The sequence below is a fragment of the Anomaloglossus baeobatrachus genome, chromosome 4 (genome assembly GCF_048569485.1).
Source record: "Anomaloglossus baeobatrachus isolate aAnoBae1 chromosome 4, aAnoBae1.hap1, whole genome shotgun sequence".
Taxonomy (NCBI): domain Eukaryota; kingdom Metazoa; phylum Chordata; class Amphibia; order Anura; family Aromobatidae; genus Anomaloglossus; species Anomaloglossus baeobatrachus.
The window spans coordinates 42,959,097-42,981,252 of NC_134356.1; the positions used below are offsets into that span (position 1 = coordinate 42,959,097).

The 22,156-nt window shown below is 41.4% G+C and overlaps 1 protein-coding gene across 3 annotated transcripts in view; it reads right to left on the reverse strand.

Moving 5' to 3' along the window:
- The window catches only part of RFX4 (regulatory factor X4), a 124,686-nt gene that overhangs the window by 14,036 nt on the left and 88,494 nt on the right, over window positions 1–22,156 (reverse strand). For 2 of the 3 annotated variants that reach the window (XM_075344275.1, XM_075344274.1), the window contains exons 11-17: window positions 20,498–20,642; window positions 20,066–20,160; window positions 16,544–16,661; window positions 16,071–16,190; window positions 14,050–14,208; window positions 1,550–1,709; window positions 1,325–1,463 (exon numbers count right to left, since the gene is read on the reverse strand). In XM_075344275.1, the coding sequence (XP_075200390.1) occupies window positions 1,325–1,463; window positions 1,550–1,709; window positions 14,050–14,208; window positions 16,071–16,190; window positions 16,544–16,661; window positions 20,066–20,160; window positions 20,498–20,642 (936 nt within the window). The remainder of the gene's footprint in view (window positions 1–1,324; window positions 1,464–1,549; window positions 1,710–14,049; window positions 14,209–16,070; window positions 16,191–16,543; window positions 16,662–20,065; window positions 20,161–20,497; window positions 20,643–22,156) is intronic. The other variant, XM_075344276.1, reaches the window with a different exon arrangement.

Genomic DNA, 22,156 nt, shown 5'->3' on the forward strand with positions numbered 1-22,156 from the left:
AGTATTATTTGATACAATTAATATAAAATTAAATCTTAATACTCATAGTGAGCAGAATTATATTCAGCCTATTGGTTTGGCCTCCACAACAGTCAGTCTCTCATGTGGCCCTTTGGGAAAATTAATTGCCCACCCCGTACGTACATAAATGATTGGAAACCTCGGGTAAACGGGGAGACTTCCGGAATTTCCATAGAAGTTATAAAATCTCAGTGTAGGCAAAACGATCCTATTATCAAGGAATTTGGAAGGTTTTTTGTTGGCGTGGTGAGGATGAGGCATTGGGTGGGCGGACAATAGAATAGGAGTGGGCAAGAAACAACGATGGACGGGTCATGGTTTATGTAAGGGGCATGACCAGAGCCACATTGATCACCGCCTCCTGGACACCAATTTTTAAAAGTTGACAAATATGGGTTTAATCTGCTTGGGAAGACAGTAGAAAGTTTTCAAGATGTTGGCAATGACTTCACCGGAAAAATGAAGCATTGACTATTGCCCATTCGGTAAAAATGGGCTATCCATGTAATGTATGGCTACGCCGGGCCTCCCTGATACTGCTAGCTGTTTTGTGCTAATGTGTCATGTGGTGTTCAGGTCCAGACTCATTAGGTGTCACGGAGGGGTCAGGCTCCGTTCACACTGCAGAGCCTGATGGGCAACCTGATGTCTCCTAGTTGTTCAGCCAGAGCTAGGTGTTGTCTGTTTAATGTGCTCTGTTCCTCAGTCCTGCAGGAGTTAATTCCTGCTGACCTTGGGAACTCTACTAGAAGCTCAGGTTGCCAATCGCCAATCAAAGTCATCCACTTCCTATATAAGATCTTGGATCTTACCACTCAGCGCCGATTATAGCTTCAGTATTAGCTCCAGCGATTCCAGTCTTTTGGTGAACCTGTTGATGGTGACCTTTGTTGCGATATTGAGTGGTGTGAGCGTTCCCCCCTGTGGTGTGAGCGTTGAGTTACTTCATTCCCTTTTTCTTTATTCCCATGTACACATATTGTCTTCTCCTTTGTGTTCTGAGTGCAGTGTGTACGAGTTCCCATTCTCCCTTGTCCGTGTCATTTTGTGGGGTTTTGTTATTGTGTTTTCCGCCCCCCCCCCCCCATGGGAGGGGGCGAGGGGGAGTAAGATTAGGTCTCGGATAGGATTCAGGGTCACTCTAGGGGCTCAGACCTGGCTACCATTAAGCCTACCTCCGAGATAAGGAACATCGCAGGGTCTTGAGTCTGAGGGCAAGCCTAGGGGCCCCTATCCTATCATTACATAACCCATGATATCATGCTTATTAATGGCTTCATGGAGCAATTGAACAGGTACCAACCTGAGACGGGCTCCTGTGATACGCTGTATAATGCAGTGGTGTGGTAATCCCGGATTCATGTGGTAGAGACGTATATTGTGATGCGATCGCATGTGGACTCTGGTTGCTGTAGGTTCCATAATTATAACTCCCCGTGTACCTGGATAACAGAAAAGAAGGGTCATTTTTACTAGAAAAACTTGCGATGTTGGCATTTTTCTTATATTTTTGTTGCATTTGGCTTACCCATGCTCATCTCGGTGTGGATAGACAGGTATTCTGTGTGTGACAGATGGCGGCATGTGTGGACTCCTCATACAGGGTAACTGCTGGGTGTTCTCTCCTGGTCCATTGGCAGCTGTGGTGACAGTATATGTCAGTGACCATGTGTATGACTGCATTGCACCTGCAAAAATTAAAGTAGCATTGTATGTTTCTTAGGGCTCATTCAGACTCAGTGATTCTCCCCAGTCTGAGTTTCATCACTATTTTTTTTTTATCAGAGTTTGGTAATTTTGTCAGTATTTCACTTTTGGTCCGAGGTTTCAGCCATTTTTCTAAATTTTCTTAAAGGGGACCTGTCACCAGATTTGGCCCCTATAAGCTGTGGCCACCACCAGTGAGCCCTTATATACAGTATTCCAGAATAGTGTATATAAGAGACCAGGCTGCTCTATAGAACGTAAAAAACACCTTTATTATACTCACAAGGGGGCGGTCTGGTCTGATGGGTGTCGCTGCTCTCCGGTCCGGCTCCTCCTCTCTGCAGCAATCACCGTCCTCCTTCTACCCAGCCCAGTGGGTATGATGCGTCCTACGTCATCCACACAGGGAGGTATTGCGGTCCTGCACAGGCGCACTTTACCCTGCCCTGCTGAGGGCAGATTAAAGTACTGTACTGAGCACGCACAAGGAAAGGTTAAAGACCGCTCACACATGCACATTATAGTACTTTTATCTGTCCTGAGCAGGGAAGATCAAAGTGCGCTTGCGCAGGTCCGCAATGCCAGCCTCTATGGATGATGTGCGACATGTCATCCCTACTGGGTTGGGTAGGAGGAGGACAGCAATTGCTGCAGAGAGGATGCACCGGACCGAAGAGCAGTGATACCCATCGGACCGGACCGCCCCCTAGGTGAGTATAATAAAGGTGATTTTTACATTCTACAGGGCGGTCTGGGCTTTTATATACATTATTCTGGAATGCTGTATATAGAGCCTACTGGTGGTGGCCTCAGCTTATAGTCGCCAAATCTGGTGACAGGTTCCCTTTAACTAGAAGCACTCGGATGCAATTTTTTTTTACAGATGCATGGACTTGCATTGCCAGTTTTGATCTGAAACTTGGACCAAAATCGGACATATCTCCACGATTTTGCTCCGAACTTTTATTCTGCAGAAAATCATGGACATGTGAAGGACGCCATTCACTATAATATCTGAGTGCTATCCAAGAAAAACATTTCAAGAGCACTTGGATGCCAAAAACGGACGTGTGAATGAGATCTTACCAGTTTATTGAGTTTTCTTCTGGTTACGTCGACTAATGACTAAACCCCGCTTTGCACACTACGACATCGCTAAAGCGATGTCGTTGGGGTCACGGAATTTGTGACGCACATCCGGCCGCGTTAGCGATGTCGTTGCATGTGACACCTATGAGCGATTTTGAATCGTCGAAAAACATTCAAAATCGCTAAGAGGTGACATGCCCCCCTATTCCCAATTATCGTTGCTGCTGCAGGTACGATGTTGCTCGTCACGGCAGCGATTTGCCCGTGACGCATAAATGAAGGGGGCGGGTACGCACACTAGCGATCTCGCTAGCGAGATCGCAGCGTGTAAAGCAGCCTTAAGCAGGGGTAGAACAAGCTTTTTCAGAGTTCTTGAGTGCACAAATTGTTATTTTTCTTGTCCCCACCTTTCCACCAATCTACTACAGTGGAACTGTAGTATTACATGGCAGCAGTTCAGAAAAATCGCCATCCATGGAATGCATAGACGACTCAAGCCAATCAGAGCCGAACCCCCCCTTTATTCCATTAATATGACTTAGTTGGGCAAATGGACAGGCGTGGTCTTCAAGAAACAACCTCTTGATTAAAAAGAGGCCATTAACCAGTGGCATAAGCTCATGGGCCCCAATGCAAAAGTTCCAATGGGGCACCCAATTATTGCAACTCTTTAATATCATTGGTCTTTTTATATAGAACAAAAAGGCTTTTGGGGCCCTCTAGGCTCCAGTGCCTGTGTGTGGCTGCAACCCACCATACACCTACCGTAGTCACGCCCCTGACATTAACCTATCCATGTGAAGGCAACCAATATTCATCCACCCAAGCTTTCTACTGCTTATTTGCCAATTCTTATGGCACCTCTGAGAGGCTCACAGAAAGAGGGGAGACTTCCTTGACTTCTGGAGGACTCGTCTGAAGCAGAGGCCTACTGACACCCTTCAGATACCAGCACTCTATAAGTATTTTACTTATTCTGGCACCAGGCTCCAGCAGCCAGAGCCATATTTATGGGACATGAATAGGGTATTGTCTGCCACAAAATGGATGTAGTAATGGAGATGGAATATTAAAAAAATAGTGCACCCTTCATAAATAGAAGGGTCCCTAGACAATCTTTCCCCATCCGTCGGGACTAGAAAGGTCAAGGATTGATGGCCTCAGCCTTACTGAAGCTTACACAGAGCCTACCTAGGACTGTCCACTTCCCAAGGAAGAGGAACAAGGAGTTGCAGGGGGTGACAAACCTGATGGCCACATACAACCCTGTAGTCCTCTGGAAGGACATAGATCGCAAGGGTATGTATGGGACCGACTCAGGAGCTGAGCCTGCTTCACACAGTCAGATCCTGGGTTTTTTATACAGTGTGTCCACCCATATCCTGTCCACCGCCATTAACTTGAGAACGGCGGCAGCTATAGGCATAGAAGTGGTGTCTAATATCTGGGATAAAGCTCTGCGTCACTGAATCACAGGTGCTCAGGAGAAAATTAGAAGTGGTGTCTAGGTATAGTAAAGTAGCCATGCGCTACGCAATGAAACCACCTACAGCGCCACCTGGTGGAAAACAACAGAGTTAGCATTTTTATCTCGAAAATGGAACGAGATAGAGAAAAAAAGTGAATTAAGAAATTGTAGGGTATCATCAATTCAATACGAATCGACACCTTGCATACAGAAACGCTATGATATGAAACCCATGACCCCCCCCAAAACATTGAATGCTGGTCACGCATATGGCACTCATTTAACTTTGATGCTCAAAGTGGCCCCCGTCAGCTGCAATGCACATCTGGACTCTGCACAGCATACTGTATCTTGCTGCACGTTGTGCAATATGGTAGGTGACACGTTTGCACAAGCCTCTGTGATACGTGGTCGTAGGTCCTGCAATGTTGGTGGAGGGGTCGCATACACCTGCTGTTTGATGTGACCTCACAGAAAGAAGTCCAATGAGGTCAGGTCAGGTGAGCGGAGGCCACTCCACACAGTCACCATACCCAATGACTTGTAGGAAGGTCTCCACGAGGTATCGCTTCACGTCCGCAGCCTTGTGAGTTTTACACATTCTAATCATAGCATTTCTGTATGCAAGGTGTCGATTCGTATTGAATTGATGATGCCCTACAACTTTGCAATTCACTATTTTTCTCTATCTCGTTCCGTTTTTGAGATAAAAATGCCAACTCCGCTGCTTTCCACCAGGTGGCGCTATAGGTGGTTTCATTGCGTAGCGCATGGCTACTTTATTATACCTAGACACCACTTCTATGCCTATAGCTGCCACTGTTCTCAAGTTAATGGCGGTGGACAGGATATGGGTGGACACACTGTATAGCCGACATCTTTCAAAATGTCTACTCTTCCATTAAAAATGTGAAGGCTTTAACATTTAACACTAAAAAGAAGGGAAAAAATTACAAAAACCAGGGTTACCATTATTCAGTAAAAACAAAACAATATAAAGCAATCAAAATGTTATATGTATCCAAAAAGTCAATAAATAAAAACAACAGCTCAGGGCACACAAAAAACCCCTAAACTCTCCCCCAGCTCCATGCACAGAAAAATTAAAAAGTCTTGGAATTTGGTGACACATTTATTTATTCTTCTCATTAATATATTGCTTTGTATATCTGTTTAACCCTGACATCTTTGTGCTACTTTGTCAGCACTGGGTAAATCTGACTTTGTAGTATCAGGCCACAGTTGAGCATCCCCAGTATCAAGTGAAGACTATTGTTGGACTCTTATTTTCCCTTACAGGAGGGATTTTGCCTGCGGACCACCCAGACAGTTAGCTCATTAGTATTTACTTATGTAAATGAGTTAATGAAGAAAAAAAAAAGTGAAATGCATCTAACAATGGAGGCAATAAAAGCTATCATTAGCATTCCTTTAAAGACTTATACATATACAGCCGAGCAGAACAGTCACCGGTGTGCATGACAGAATTTCTACAAAAACTAGGAGGAATGGCAATAATGGTCAATATCTAATCACAGCTAGAGAAATCCAAAGGCACAACCACCATGTTCTGTGGCATTCACAGAAACTCAGAGCACTTGGATGGAAAATAATCTATCTATTCTTCTATCTATCTATCTTTATTTACTTATTACCTGTATATCTTTTATCTATCTTTTTGTCTATCTATAAATCTACAAAGTTGTACACTATTGTTTATTTCTATTTCCATCAGTCTATCTTTTGTATATCAATCTTTGTCTATCTTCTAAGGCCATCTCTTTACAATCTATTATCTATTCATTATGTATCTATTTTTCTTTCTATCTATTGTTTAGCTAACAATCCTTCCTTCCTGTCTCCCTTTCTCCCTTCCTTCTTTTCTCCCTTCCTCCCTTCCTTTCTCCCTTCCTTCCTTTTTTCTTTCCTTTCCTCCTTCCTTTTTTCCTTCCTCCTTTCCTTCCTTTATCCCTTCCTTCTTTCCCTCCTTCCTTTCTCCCATCCTTCTTTTCTCCCTTCCTTTCTCCCTTCCTTTCTCCCGTCATTCATTTCCTTTCTTTCTCCCTTCCTTCCTCCCTTTCTTTATCCCTTCCTCCTTTCCTCCCTTCCTTTCTCCCTTCTTTCCACCCTTCCTTTCTCCCTTCATTCCTTTTTCCTTTCTTTCTCCCTTCCTTCCTCCCTTCCTTTCTCCCTTCCTTCCTCCCTCCCTTTCTTTCTCCCTTCCTTCCTCCCTTCCTTTATCCCTTCTTCCTTTCTCCCATCCTTCTTTTCTCCCTTTCTTCCTCCCTTCCCTCCTTCCTCCCTTTCTTTCTCCCTTCCTTCCTCGCTTCCTTTATCCCTTCCTTCTTTCCCTCCTTCCTTTCTCCCATCCTTCTTTTCTCCCTTCCTCCCTTTCTCCCTTCATTCATTTTCTTTCTTTCTCCCTTCCTTCCTCCCTTTCTTTATCCCTTCCTCCTTTCCTCCCTTCCTTTCTCCCTTCCTTCCTTCCTCCCTTCTTCCCACCCTTCCTTTCTCCCTTCATTCTTTTCTCCTTTCTTTCTCCCTTCCTTCCTTTCTCCCTTCATTCCTTTTTCCTTACTTCCTCCATTCCTTCCACCCTTCCATTCTCCCTTCCTACCTTTATTCCTTCATTTATCCCTTCCTTTCTCTCTTCCTTCCTTTTTCCATTCCTTTTTTCCTCCTTTCCTTCCTTTACCCCTTCCTTCTTTGCTCTCGTCCTTTCTTTCTCCCTTCCTTCCACCCTTCCTTTATCCCTTCCTTTCTCCCTTCCTTCCTTTTTCCTTTCCTTTCCTTTCCTCCTTCCTTTCCCAAATATGAATTATGCATTATCTTGATTATGGTTTGTTGTTAAAAAAAGAACCTTCTTCTTAAACAGGTTGTCCACTGCTTTAACAATGGTGGACTATCCTAAGGTTACATCATCAATTATATCTGATCAGTGGGGGTGCGACAACCAAAACCCCCATGCCAATCAGCTGTTCCTGGTGCTGCTGCTGCCAGCCGGAACTCCTCAGTTACGGAGCTGCACAGCTTCATTGTCGGCAAAGTGGCTGCAACCAGGTACGGCACACCCAATCCTATTAATCTGAGCAGGGGCAGATATGCAGAACCTGGCCGGAGCTACTATGGAGTTTATGGAATGTGCTGTGCAACTCCGTAACTGATCATTTCCGACCACCATTGACACCGGGAACACCTGATCGATAGGGCAGCGAGGTGTCGCACCCCCACTGATCAGCTATTGATGACCTATCCTAAGGATAAGCCGTTAATGTTAAAGTAGTGGACGACCCCTTTAATGTTACTCAGTCATTATACAATTACTTTTTTCAAAACATTCTAATTTTTCTAATGGAAATTCTGCTTAAAATTTAAATTCCAAACGGATTTGTCTGGTTTCTTAAACTTATTAGAAATATTTCCTATTAGTTCATTTGAGGTTTCCATAAATTAATTGGTGACAAATAGCAGCTCTCTATTTTTGGAGGACTCCGCATTATCGGGACAGACTTTTGATGTCATCGATTATCATGCAATGCTTAATTTCTCCTGTGGTGGCGCTGCTGGGTAAGGGGATACTTTTTGTGGAACCATAACTACAAATGGTCAATAAAGAATAGTTTTGTGTTTTTTAAAGGAATATTATTTGCAGATAAATTCCGAGATAAGCTATTTTGATAGTTAATTCTGAAAGTAATGCTAATGATTAAATATTAACATTATGTGCTATGAAAACAACCGCACTATGACTAATAGTTTGGCACTACAACATGATCGACGTGTAACATTTCATTCCCCCTCGCCCCCGGCACTTTCTCCATAACTGATAACAGCTGATCGTCAGTGGTTTCAAAAGCTGGACCTATATTTATTGCCTGAGAGGGTTACATTTTGAGGAAAAAAAACGTCTTAATGTTACTCCAAGTTTTTGCAACATTTTTTCTATCTTGTCAAATGTCTCCTGCATTTAGGTGTATTTTACTAAAGTTTATTTTTTGTCATTTTTTTTCCTGAGTAATTTTTTCTCAATAGAAACCTGTTTTTTTTTTGTGGGCCAAGTTATACTTTTAAATGAAACCATACGTTTTACCATATAGTATACTGGAAAATAACAAAAAAAATCCAAGTGCGGAAAAATTGCAATTGCATGATGTTTTCGGGGTATTTTATTCACTGTGTTCACTATATGGTAAAACTGATGTGTTGGTGTGATGCCTCAGGTTGGTACGAGTTCGTAGACACCAAACATGTATAAGTTTACTTTTATCTAAGGGAACTAAAAAAAAAACAAATCTGAAATTTGTCCAAAAAAAGTGGCGTCTTTTTGCGCCATTTTCTGTGACCCGTAGCATTCTCATTTTTCTATCTATGGATCAGTGATGGCTTATTTTTTGTGTCTCAAGCTGACATTTTTACTGGTACCATTTTTGTGCAGATGCTTCGTCTTGATTACCTGTTATTGCATTTTGCACAAAATTTGCAGAGACCAAAAAACATAATTTTGGCGTTTGGATTTTTTTTGCTGCTACGCCGTTTACTGATCAGATTAATTGATTTTATAGTTTGATAAATTAAGCATTTGTGAACGCGGCGATACCAAATGTGTGTATATTTTTTTATTTTTCTAACCCTTTAATTTTCAATGGGGAGAATCGGGGGTGATATGAAATGTTAGTTTTTTTTATTTTACTCGTCCCCTTAGGGGACTATAAGGATCAGCAGTCAGATCGCTTGTTCCTTTCTGTTGATCAGAGCAGCATAGGTCTGATCACCAGAAATACTCACCTCTTGTTACTGGCAGCACTCGGTGAAACAGGAAGTGAGTCATGTGAGCTACAGTAGTCATCACAAGACCCATGGCAACCATCAGCTCACAGTGATCACGTTACTGCACCGCCGATGGAGCCGGGTGAGTAAAGAGTTACCGCGATGGGCATTTAAATCGGTCTGTCATCTTTTGACAGCACACTTTAAAGAGTTAACAGGTGCAAGCGCCACCTGTGACGCACATGTCAGCTGTTCAAATCAGCTGACATGTGTACAGATCACCACAGGCTGCCTGCAGTAGCTACAGGTGATTACACCTATATGCCTTAGGATATAATATTATGGCCCACGGTCGTTAAGGGGTTAGTCTCAAACTATACTCTGAAAGTGCTGTTTTAACTGCCTTGTTCATACACTTAAGGCCCCGTTACACGCAACGACATCGCTAACGAGATGTTGCTGGGGTCACGGAATTCGTGACGCACATCCGGCCTCATTAACGACGTCGTTGCGTGTGACACTTACGAGCGACCGCTAACGATCCCAAATATTCACCAAATCGTTGATTGTTAACACGTTCATTTTCAAAATATCGTTGCTCGTTGGGGACACAGGTTGTTTGTCGTTCCTGAGGCAGCGCACATCGCTATGTGTGACACCCCCGGAACGACGAACAACACCGTACCTGCGTCCTCCGGCAACGAGGTGGGCGTGACATTCATACGGCTGCTCTCCGCCCCTCCGCTTCTATTGGTGGCCCGCTGTGTGACGTCGCTGTGACGCCGCACGAATCGCCCCCTTAAAAAAGAGGTTGTTCATCGGCAACAGCGACGTCGGTAGGAAGGTAAGTACGTGGAACACGTACCGGCAATATTGTTCGCCACGGGCAGCGATTTGCCCGTGACGCACAAACGACAGGGGAGGGTGCTATCGCTAGCGATGTCGCTGCGTGTAAAGCAGCCTTTAGAGTAGCTGATTTGAACTACTGCAGTACCAAAATACTGTACGTCAGTGTGAACCTCTCTGTTCCCCTCCACCATACTCAGACAGAATTTGTAAATTGTGTCTGAGTATGAGAGAGGGGAGCAGAAATGTTTTGGTTGCAGTCTAAATCAGCTACTTTTAGTGCATGAACATGGCTGATAAAACAGCAGTTTTAAGATACAATTTGGGAGAAAATAAAGCAAAAGAAGAAAATAAAGAATATAACAAAGATTCATAATTTTGCAAACGTTAATAAAAAAAAGATAGAAAAGAAAAAGTTTAGTTACTCTTTAAAGGGAACGTGTCACCAGATTTGGTGACTATAAGCTTCGGCCACCACCAATGAGCCCTTATATCCAGTATTCCAGAATACTGTATATAAGATCCCAGGCTGCTGTGTAGAACATAAAAAAACACTTTTATAATACTCACCTGAGGGGTGGTCTTGTACGATGGGTGTCGCTGGTCTCCGGTATGGCACCTTCTCTCTCCAGTCCGGCGCCTCCTCTCTCCAGTCCGGTACCTCCTCTCTGTGGCGATCGATGTCCTCCTTCTTCCGAGGCACATGTGCATGACGCGTCCTACGTCATCCACACAGGTCGGCATTGCGGTCCTGCGCAGGCGCACTTTGATCTGTCCTGCTCAGTACAGTTCAAAGTATTGTAGTGCGCATGCGCTTGCAGTCTTTAACCTTTCCTCACTCCTGCGCATTACAGTACTTTGATCTGTCCTCGGCAGTGCAGATCAAAGTGCGCCTGCGCAGGGGCGCAATGTTGACTTGTGTGGATGACATAGGATACGTCTTCCTCACTGTGCTGGGTAGAAAGAAGACGGAGATCGCAGCAGAGAGGAGGCGCCGGACCGGAGAGCAGCGACGTCCATCGGACTGGACTACCCCTTAGGTGAGTATGATAAAAGTGATTTTTAAAGTCTACAGAGTGGCCTGGACTCTTTTTATATATATATATATATATATATATATATATATATATATATATATATATATATATATATATATATATATACCGTGCATATGTATTTATATATGTATATATATATATATATATATATATATGTATATATGTATATATAGTATTCTAGAGCACACTGGTGGTGGCCGCAGCTTATAGTAACCAAATCTGGTGACAGGTTCCCTTTATAGTGTATCTTTTATTAGCAAGCTTACCCAAAAAGTGCATTTAAAATTCTGAATCTACTTGTAAATTGCTTTTATCAAATTCCTAGAGGTTTTGTTTTTTTTTGTAATTTCAATAATGTATTGTATGTCTCAAATCTTTTTGAATGCAGAAATTTAGACTTTTATAACATTGACATTTTACAGTCGGATTTCTACAATTTTAATTATAAAAAACTTTTGAACTTTAATTATAAAATAATCTGTTACATCATTTTTTTTTGTCTTTATGCTTTTTCCAATTATGTAAGTTTCTGTACATTTACGCTCAACTCTCGGACAATGTCAACAACTTTAGTCCTTTTCGAAATCCATTAAGGTTCTTAAATACAGATCGTAAACTTGAAAGGTTAAACTTCCTTTTTTCAAGGAAGATTTTTGTGGTTTTTCTTTGTGTTTTATACTGTTTACACTATAAGTCACCACTTTCGAGTCCTTAAACGTCTCACTGGAGGGTAAACTTGCCGAGAATATCCAAACAAATAGCTACCAAGTGTGAGAATGGCTCAGTGTTTTAGGCCGAAAAGTAAAGGCTCCATTGGACGCCAGTAAGACAGATGAGCTGAATAGAAGCTGTGCGCATTTGTAACGGGCAACAATGTCCCATCATAAGTTGTAGGCCGGGCATTGACCAGAAAGGCATACATCATGGCTCTATAAACAGTCGACTTAACAATACAGACATCCATGGAATGTAAAGCAGAATCCTTTTTTTTGCCCAAGGGAAAGGGCCAAGACAATAAAGGCGACTTGGTGAATAGGGGTTTACATAGTGAATTGTAAAAAGTTACAACTGCATCATTTTACCAGAATTTTACCCTTTTTTTTGTAATTTTTAGCATTCTGCACAAACGTTGTTTGTTGTTTTTTAACATCTATGTCTATTGGAAAAATTGAACCTCATTGATTTCACTAAGGCTGATTGCATAAGGGTCCCTTTGTCAGCCGCTTGTATTCATTCCTTAGCCCATCACTTACCGGGGTAATATTTTTTTTGAGAGGGTGTTAACATAAATACGGAATGAGAAAAGGGAACTAGTTATCGATGATGGCCATAGGGAGTTCGTCAAGAACTTGGCTGACAATGCAAACTCTGTAACAAGCCCCCAACGTCGTTACGTTATTTATTGTATTGGTCTCCTTATATGGCCCCTCCGACTGTGGGCCTTTGGTGCTCCCTCTGTATCATCAATTGTTATGACCCCAAAAGAGACCTCACTTTCTGTAGATCTTATATCATGGCTTCGTAAATAAATCGTCCACTTGGCTAAAATCTCAAGTCAGAACATGCTTTGATTCTGGAATTACAAAAATATGCACAGCTGCACTCTGAAAAGTTAAAATATGTAAACAATGAATAAAAAAATTTTGGCACTGCTGTTGGAAAAAATTACAAATTGGCCAATTTGTGTAAGCCCAACAGCCAACGACAATGCATACCTCTTTTTTCCGAAACCCTATCCTAACACGCTTCTATCTGGGTTAAATAGATAAAAGGGTTTCAGAGTGATGCTGTATATATTTTTGTAACTTTGTTGAATTTTCAGTGTGCACCTGTTCACACCTAGTGGATGTGCTGGTCAATCTTTTTGTATTAGTATTCCATTCCTTTCTGACTGAACACTCCACCCTTTAGCCAGACCGTGTTCATTTAGCTTGATCCTACCTGCCCATAACTTGTAGGTTTTTTAACCGAGAGAGTGGCATGTTAGGATAGGGTGCCGGCAAAGAGAGATACGCCTTGATGTTGGCTGTTGGGCTTACGCAAATTGGCCAATTTGTAATTTTTTTTTTTACAACAGCAGTAATACAGTGCCAAAATTCCTATATTCGATGATTACATATTTTAGCTTTTCAGAGTGCTGCTGTATATATTTTTGTAACTTTGTTGAATTTTCAGTGTGCACCTATTCACACCTAGTGGATGTGCTGGTCAATCTTTTTGTATTAATATTCCATTCCTTTCTGATTGAGCACTCCGCCCTTCAGCGAGAGCGTGTTCATTTAGCTAGATCCTACCTGCCCATAACTTGTAGGTTTTTTAATCCAGATAGAAGCGTGTTAGGATAGGTTCCCGGCAAAGAGAGGTACGCCTTGTCATTTGCTGTTGGGCTTATTTCAAACAGCAGTAATACAGTGCCAACATTCCTGTATTCAATGTTTACATATTTTACCTTTTTAGAGTGCGGCTGTGCATATTTTTGTAACTTTGTTGAATTTTCAGAGTGCACCTGTTCACACCTAATGGATGTACTGGTCAGTCTTTTTTATATTTGATTCTGGAATTAGATCAGGCACCAAGTCTAGGATCTTGGTCCTGTTCCTATTAATGATATATAGCTTGATACGAATAGAGGATATTCCAAGTGTCTTGCAACTTGTGGTCAATGTGTTCGTCTGTGTCAGTCCCACCAAGTCTATGATGGATTCTATTAATTCCATTCAGATGCCTTTTCTTTTGTTCATGCGATGGGGATGTGGCTTAAGATGTGCCAACTTGTACCAAAAATGTAGCACAAAAAATGGTCTTAAAATGCTCCAAATCAGTTTGAGCCACTTTCTCTGTGGAGCAATCCACCAGCAAGTGTTCAGTTTCCCTGCCGGGTGACCATTGTATTCATCCATTGTAATGCTAGAATGTTTAAGTCTTCCAAAAACAAGAGACAATCGATGGGTAATAGACAGGAATCCCTTGTAGGGCTTTTTTTTTTTTAAACCAGGCTACCCCTTTAAAAGAGTCAGCTACACTGATGAAAGACTAGGAAAAACTATCAAAATTGTTCATAATACACTATGCAAAGTGTGAAGAGTGTCCTACCAGTCGTTACCACCAAAGCACTACTCTCCGGAGAATCGTTGCTGCCAGGGGATATTGCAGATGGGAGTTCAACGGAGGTTGAAGATGTATTCGGGGAGAATGGTATTGGAGATGGTGTGGATATTGCAGGTTCTGCCAGTATAATTTCTTCTATCTCCTCTAAAAACAGAAATGAGAGACTTTATTCATACAATTGAAGAACTGTAGACTAAACCGGGCCATACAGCTTAGATAGCTATCAAAACCCCCCATTCATATGCACACTCTTCTCAGACGAACATAAGTGTTCTCTCAATAGGGGGTAAGGAGTCACCTCGGGAGGAGGCTTATCTCTTTTGAGGCCAAAGAATCAGTCATGTTGAAGTTCAACTTTTCCTTGGGGGAGTAAGAACATCCACACACACTGACAAAGCAAAAGCGTAACAATGTTTTGAACTTTTGACCTTCAGGCTCCAGATCTCACCATCCACTACAGCTTTGAGCGTGAGACGACCTTCATTTTATAGACAATCTTGGCTATCTCGTACATAGATCTGAATTGAAACTATTTTGCATATAATTAATTATGCAGATTCTTGTCATGTCTCTGCAGTTTTACTGTTTGACTGCTCCTAAAAATCTAAATTTTAATTTTAATTATTTTGTTAGTATTTTGTAAATCCACCTTTGGCTTTCAACATTGCCTGAATCCTTCTGGGCTCTTGATCACTTTCAAACATGTCTTAACCAACATCTGACCCACATTCCCAATGTTGGATCATACTGGTCGGCTCAATTGGGGATGTATACAGCTATTTCTTCAACTCTAACCACAAGTGTTGGATTAGGTTGAGGTCTGAAGACTGTGGGGACAATCCAGTTCCTCTACTTCATTGTTATTGAGCCATTTCTTTGCTAATCTCAAAGTATGCTTCGAGTCATTGTCCTGCTGGAACACTATGTTGTCCTTTTCATACCCATAGTACTTGAGTGTATGAAGTAACTCATCTTGTAGGATACTCACATATAAAGCTCAGCATTGAGACCACCAGCCATCCTGATCAAGTAATCAACATCTTTGTCTGTGAAACAACAACATATTACCAGGCTTCCTCCACCAAACTTGACAGTTCCTTCAATTTCTCAATTCGTTAGTCCCTTCTTCCACACCCATTTGTACCCATCAGAGCCTAGTCTATGACTTTTGTCTCATTGTTCCAAATCACCCGTTTCCAATCTTCTACGGTCCACGTTTCTTGCTTTTTTGCAAATTCGAGTCAACCCTTTTTATGATGATATTGAAGTCGAGGCTTCTTCACATTTTTTATGGCCAACATTCCAGACTTGTGTAACGTGCATTGCATGGTGCTTGCATGGACGTCTGTGATCTCACTATTATGAAGCATACAAGCCGCCTCCACCGCTGTGTTTGTTGAGCTAGAACTCATAGACCTTGTGATGACCCGACTTGTTGACTCTGATATTTGCCTGGATGTGTACCTCTTGGCTTTTGAATGGATAGATGGACTTCATTTCATATACTTCCAACTGTCATGGTTTCACATGATGCAGTATGGCAAATTTCTTGGCCAAGAGGCCGCTATCGATGAGCTGGATGATGCTGTTTTTCATTTCTTGGGAAATCTTCTTCATGGCTGCTCCTCAATTCGAACCAGTAACCTTTCATTTGGGAAACATTGCAAGCCAAAGTTATGTATGAGATAGTCAAGATGATTGTCTATAAAATAAAGGTAGTCTCACTCTCAAAGCTGTAATGGATGGTGAGATATGGAGCCTGAAAATCAAAAGGTCAAAACATTGTTACCCTTTTGCTCATCATTGTATGCGCAAGATAGTTGGAGAGTCCCACTAAAATTGGTAACTGTGTATTGCTACCTTTACACTGAATTTCCACTCTTCTGTTCTATCCATGAGATATGAAGACGTAAATGAAACATTACTGTTTAGACTAACTCTGGGTTGGCTAGGCTTAGTGGGCATATTATATATCTTGTATGGGTAATTCTTGGCAACCAACTTACCGCTATGAGCCTCTCCTTTCATTGACCTCATAAGCTCGTTGGCTCGTTCCTGGCAGTGTAGAGACTCCAACAAATAAAGGACATAGTCATCAAACATCAAGTGAATGAGGTGGAAGGAACCTGGTTAAAGGACAGAAAGGACATATTCGTCTCTTGCAGAACAAGCATATTTTTCTATATCACTTCCTACAATGGAGACAGATGTAAAGTGTGTGTTCACTGTTGTGCCTAAAGAGACCCAGGGGCCTGTATGCCTCAAAAAGAGCTCATGGTACATGGTGAAGACCCTTTCTCAAACCTCAAGTTACATCTTTTGGAGAGACTGTTCCTCCTAGATCCACAAGGTATTGGAAGTGACTTGGGTCCTAGGTAGAATTATTATCTCATACCCATATTTTTTATAATGGGTATAATAAGATATTAGGCTTGTTTTATTTACTTTTTTTATGTTTTACTTAGATTTTCAAACTTACCGAAACTTGGTGCACTATGTAACGTCATGTCCCGAATGACCCTTGTGCCGAAACAAGACCAGATTAAGAGGAACTGTTGTGCCACCCTCTTTAATGAGCCTGGTTTTTTGGACGCTACCTGTAATTGTTAAAGTAAGGAAAGAGTTAATGTTTTCAGGCCTGCCAAAAAGTTCTTAGGGTGTAGGATTTCACTTTTGGAACAAAGACTCGTTTAATGGATGTGGATGCTGGGAGTGTCGTTATTTATTATGCGGTTATGTATTCTACTATTTGCTATCATGTAAGGAATGCCTACATTTATGCATAGTTCGCCTATATTTTTGAGAACTATAAAAGATCTGATTCTCATTAAAATCACTTGGAGAGCTTTGGAAATCACATGCCTGTGTATTTCTTTAATTCTCATAGAATGGATCCCAGAAACTTTTAATTCGAGTAAGAGCTACAGTACAGACCAAACGTTTGGACACACCTTCTCATCTCTAGAACAACTATTAAGAGGAGACTTTGTGCAACAGGCCTTCATGGTAAAATAGCTGCTAGGAAACCACTGCTAAGGACAGGCAACAAGCAGAAGAGACTTGTTTGGGCTAAAGAACACAAGGAATGGACATTAGACCAGTGGAAATCTGTGCTTTGGTCTGATGAGTCCAAATTTGAGATCTTTGGATCCAACCACCTTGTCTTTGTAGAAAAGGTGAACGGATGGACTCTACATGCCTGGTTCCCACCGTGAAGCATGGAGGAGGAGGTGTGACGGTGTGGGGGGGCTTTGCTGGTGACACTGTTGGGGATTTATTCAAAATTGAAGGCATACTGAACCAGCATGGCTACCACAGCATCTTGCAGCGGCATGCTATTCCATCCGGTTTGCGTTTAGTTGGACCACCATTTATTGTTCAACAGGACAATGACCCCAAACACACCTCCAGGCTGTGTAAGGGCTATTTGACTAAGAAGGAGAGTGATGGGGTGCTACGCCAGATGACCTGGTCTCCGCAGTCACCAGACCTGAACCCAATCGAGATGGTTTGGGGTGAGCTGGACCGCAGAGTGAAGGCAAAAGGGCCAACAAGTGCTAAGCATCTCTGGGAACTCCTTCAAGACTGTTGGAAAACCATTTCCGGTGACTACCTCTTGAAGCTCATCAAGAGAATGCCAAGAGTGTGCAAAGCAGTAATCAAAGCAAAAGGTGGCTACTTTGAAGAACCTAGAATATAAGACATATTTTCAGTTGTTTCACACTTTTTTAAGTATTTCATTCCACATGTTTTCATTCATAGTTTTGATGTCTTCAACGTGAACCTACAATTTTTAGTCATGAAAATAAAGAAAAGTCTTTGAATGAGAAGGTGTGTCCAAACTTTTGGTCTGTACTGTACTTCAACAGTAAAGACAAAAAATATTACATAACAAAGCTCATGAGAATAGTGTATATTGTGCTCCATTGCATTCTTTATTTTTACGTGATCTACAATCTTCCAGTTTGTCTCTACAGTTCGTACGCGGACGTATGTATCTCCATGGTAACAGACTACAAACAAACCCTGTGTAGTCTGATTCTGCAGTCACTCTCATCTGATTCTTACTTCTTATTAATTTATTGAAAATTTCGTAAATTAAGGCACAGATTTTAGAGAGTAGGATTGCTGTCAGTTTGATTGGAGCTATACAATGAAAAACTGTATAAAAATATTTCCCTTTAGTTACCAAACCAAACAATTTTTTAACACATTTTCTACATTATTTAATGGTCAAAACTGATACAATAGTAAAAAGCCTTAGTGCTCATAACAGCCAATCATAATTCATTAATTATCTTAAAGGGATGATTTAAAAGGAACCTGTCACCAGATTTGGTGACTATAAGCTGCGGCCACCACCAGTGGACTCTTATATACAGCAGTCTAACATACTGTGTATAAGAGCCCAGGCCGCTGTGTAGAACGTAAAAATCACTTTATAATATTCACCTAAACGGTATGTGCGGTGCAGATGGGTCAGAGGGGTGTCTCCGTTCTCCGGGTTCGGCGCCTCCTCTTTCGGCCATCTTCGTCCTCCTTCTTCTGAAGCCGGGGTGCATGACGCGTTCTACGTCATTCACACAGGCCGGCATTGAGGTCCTGCGCAGGCGCACTTTAATCTGCCCTGAGCAGTGCAGATCAAAGTATTATAGTGCGCCTGCGCAGGACCTCAATGCTGGCCTGTGTAAATGATATAGCACGCATCATGTACCCCGGCTTCAGAAGAAGGAGGACGAAGATGGCCGAAAGAGAAGGTGCCGAACCCGGAGAACGGAGATAACCATCTGACCCATCTGCACCGTACCAACCGTTTAGGTGAGTATTATAAAGTCATTTTTACGTTCTAGACAGCAGCCTAAGCTCTTATATACAGTATGTTAGAATACTGTATATAAGAGCCCACTGGTGGTTGCCGCAGCTTATAGTCACCAAATCTGGTGACAGGTTTCATTTAAGTTTAGAAAACATTGGCTGTGTGAGGCACTGCATATACCTGAGCTGCACTACCAGATACAACCTATGGTTCAGAGTGGCGCTGTTGCTAAAAAAAAACCTTTTTCTGAAAGCTTTTACAGTAAATGACCTCAATAAACTTCTTAAACAGGACTTTTCATAACTCAACATATGTCTATTTTAGTAACTACTCGTGAAATAACTATTCAGGATTATATTTTCTTAGAATGCTGATGAAACTCTTTTATTCCTCTTGCGAATGTGTAAATAAATTGACAAGTGGGGGTTACCAATTAGGGGTGTTTTTCCCGACACACCAACACTGTCCAATAAGAGACAACTGTGACAGACTGTGCAGGGACACACATCCTGAGTGGTACCTCCCACTTGTCAATTTAGTGATATATTTCTAAGTGGAAAAACAGAAGCTTCGGCACAACAGAGAGTTCAAAGAAAAGATGATCCAAAATGGTTAGTTCACAAAGAAAACGTGCTTTATAGCTGACAACAGCGCTTTATAGATGACCTTCCTTTCTCCATGAATATGTGATTGTATTACCTGGTGTAAATGCCGCTGTTCTCCTGAATCCGGCAATATTTTTCTTTTGTTTCTGCGCCTCTTCGTTCCTGAAATATGACCCTTTCTTCCTAATTGATACCCAGTTAGCCAAGTAGGTGTGGTATTCAACTCTGTGGGATCTTCATGAGGACCACACCCAGTTGGATAACAAGACTAGATTACTATACAGGAAAGAGGGGCCATATCTCAGGAACGGAGAGGCGCAGGATTAAAAGAAAAACATCACCGGATTCAGGAGAACAGCGGCATTTGTACCAGATAAAAAAAAAACATACTTATGGAAAGTGACCAGTCATCTTTAAGAAATCCTCATTGTAAATACACAACAATAAAAGTCATGCAATTGTATGTTTACCTGGATTTTTTTTTCCTGAAAAGAACTATTATAGACATAATTATTTCTCAATCCATTTTATATTATGTACCATAAAAATACTAAACTGTATCAGATATCCATAAACGTACCTTCACAACGCATCTGTCCACCATGGAATCCAACCAATCAATGTAGGATTCAATTGGAGACTGTTCTTCCAATAAATGGTCAAACTCCTGATACACTGCAACCCAAAAATTACAGGTGAAAGATTTACGCTTTGTAGATATTCTGGTCATGAAAATATAGTATGTAGTTCGTCTTTAGGCCTACCCTTGTAAAGACCACAAATATTAGCTCCAGAAACAGCGCCCCACTTTTCCAAGGATTGTGTGTAGTAGCGCAGCTTAGCCTTATTTGCGTGAATAGATGTAAGCCGCAATACCAGACACAGCCAGGAGTGGTGCTGTTTTTGGAAAAAATCAGCTATGCTTTACTAGTTTTGGAAAACCCTTTTAATGTGGATTATAACATTTCAAAGCAAACTCCAATACTTTATTGACTCTCATCGCATCTCTTACACTGAATAATCAGTTTTCTGTGCTCATCTCGGGAATCTTCAATAGTATATAGACTTTGTTTGGTAATACTATTAAGGTCAACGTTTCTCCAGTCTTCCAGCATCTGAAATGTGATATCGGCGCTGTGTATAACCGTCCGTGAGGCCTGCAGAATCATATAAAAATGCATAATGTATGATGTAAATAAGTATAAAATAAAGTAAAGGGTAAATTGAAAGATACAAATATTAGTAATATAAAGCCAATTACACACAAAAGTATAACATGTGTATAGTCAAAGCAGAATTCTCAAATACTTGATGCAAAAAATATTACAACATCTTTTTATAATAGATGTTGCAAAATATATGGTTGATCGCTGTGCCATGTAATGCATCATTTATCCTGTGGGGGTGCTGTAGGGCAATTTAACACAGTCTGAAGTATCCCTTTTGATCACTGGGGTCTTAACAGAAAGGAAGCAATGTCGTCATACATGTATGTTGGCTGTGCACTATCAATATATAAAGAGGGCTCAGGTGTTGAGCCTGCTCCACAAAGCCCGGGTTTCGGCACCGTTACACAACTAGCACCTAAAAGTAACAATGGGATTGGAGATAGCTCTGATCTAATCAGTTTAATACGTCCTGCTGTAAAGGGGTTAAATTCAGTGGCATCACTATATAAAGCTGGCTCAGGTGCTGAGCCTGCTCTACAAAACCTGGGTTTCAGCATTGTTACATAGCTTGCACCTGAATGTAACAATGGGATTGGAGATTGCTCCGATCTAATCAGTTTCACAAATCCTACTGTCAAGGGGTTAAATTCAGTGGCATCACTATATAAAGCGGGCTCAGGTGCTGAGCCTGCACAACAAAGCCCAGGTTTCAGCACTGTTACATAGCCAGCACCTGAAAGTAACTGGGATTGGTGATCGCTCTGATCTAATCAGTTTAATAACTCCTGCTATCAAGGGGTATTTAAAAAACTTCTAACATTGCAGCTGTTACTTCTGACAGCCATGAGCTCCCCCGTATAATCCCGGGGTGCTATTTGCTTGTTATGGGACCTAGTTAAAAAATTCCAAAGGATTCCACTGAATATCATTATTCTTTCAATACACTGCACTACTATAGTATTGCAATGTATTACATAGGCAATGTTTTAAACCCCCATAATGTCAAAAAAGAAAAAAAATTCTAAAAAAATATATTAAAAAAAATCTCAAAATATTAAAGTTTAAATCACATCCAATTTTCCTCAACTGTGTAAAATATAAAAAAAAAAGCCAAACTAATAAAAACTAAAAATATTAATTCCATAACTAAAATTAAAAAATCCAAACTCCAAAGTGTTCATTTTTTTTGGTTGACACATTTACCCAAGAAAATACATATAATAAAAAGCGATGAAAATGACGTACATACGTGGTTTTTGCTATATTTTAATTAAAACTTATTTGGCCCAGAGGGGTGTAATAAAATAAAAAGAAACCTGTTGTCACCTCCTCGAGGAGTAGCGCACCTCTGCTCTCACGTTTGAGATACCCAGTGGTTGCTAACTGGCTGCAGCCGTCACGTGCTGCCTTCTTCAGACACTAAATGTTTTCTCCCGGCAGTTTGGGAGAAAATGGGTGGAAAACACAGACTCTGAGAGGTGCGCACTGGTTTCCTTTTATTG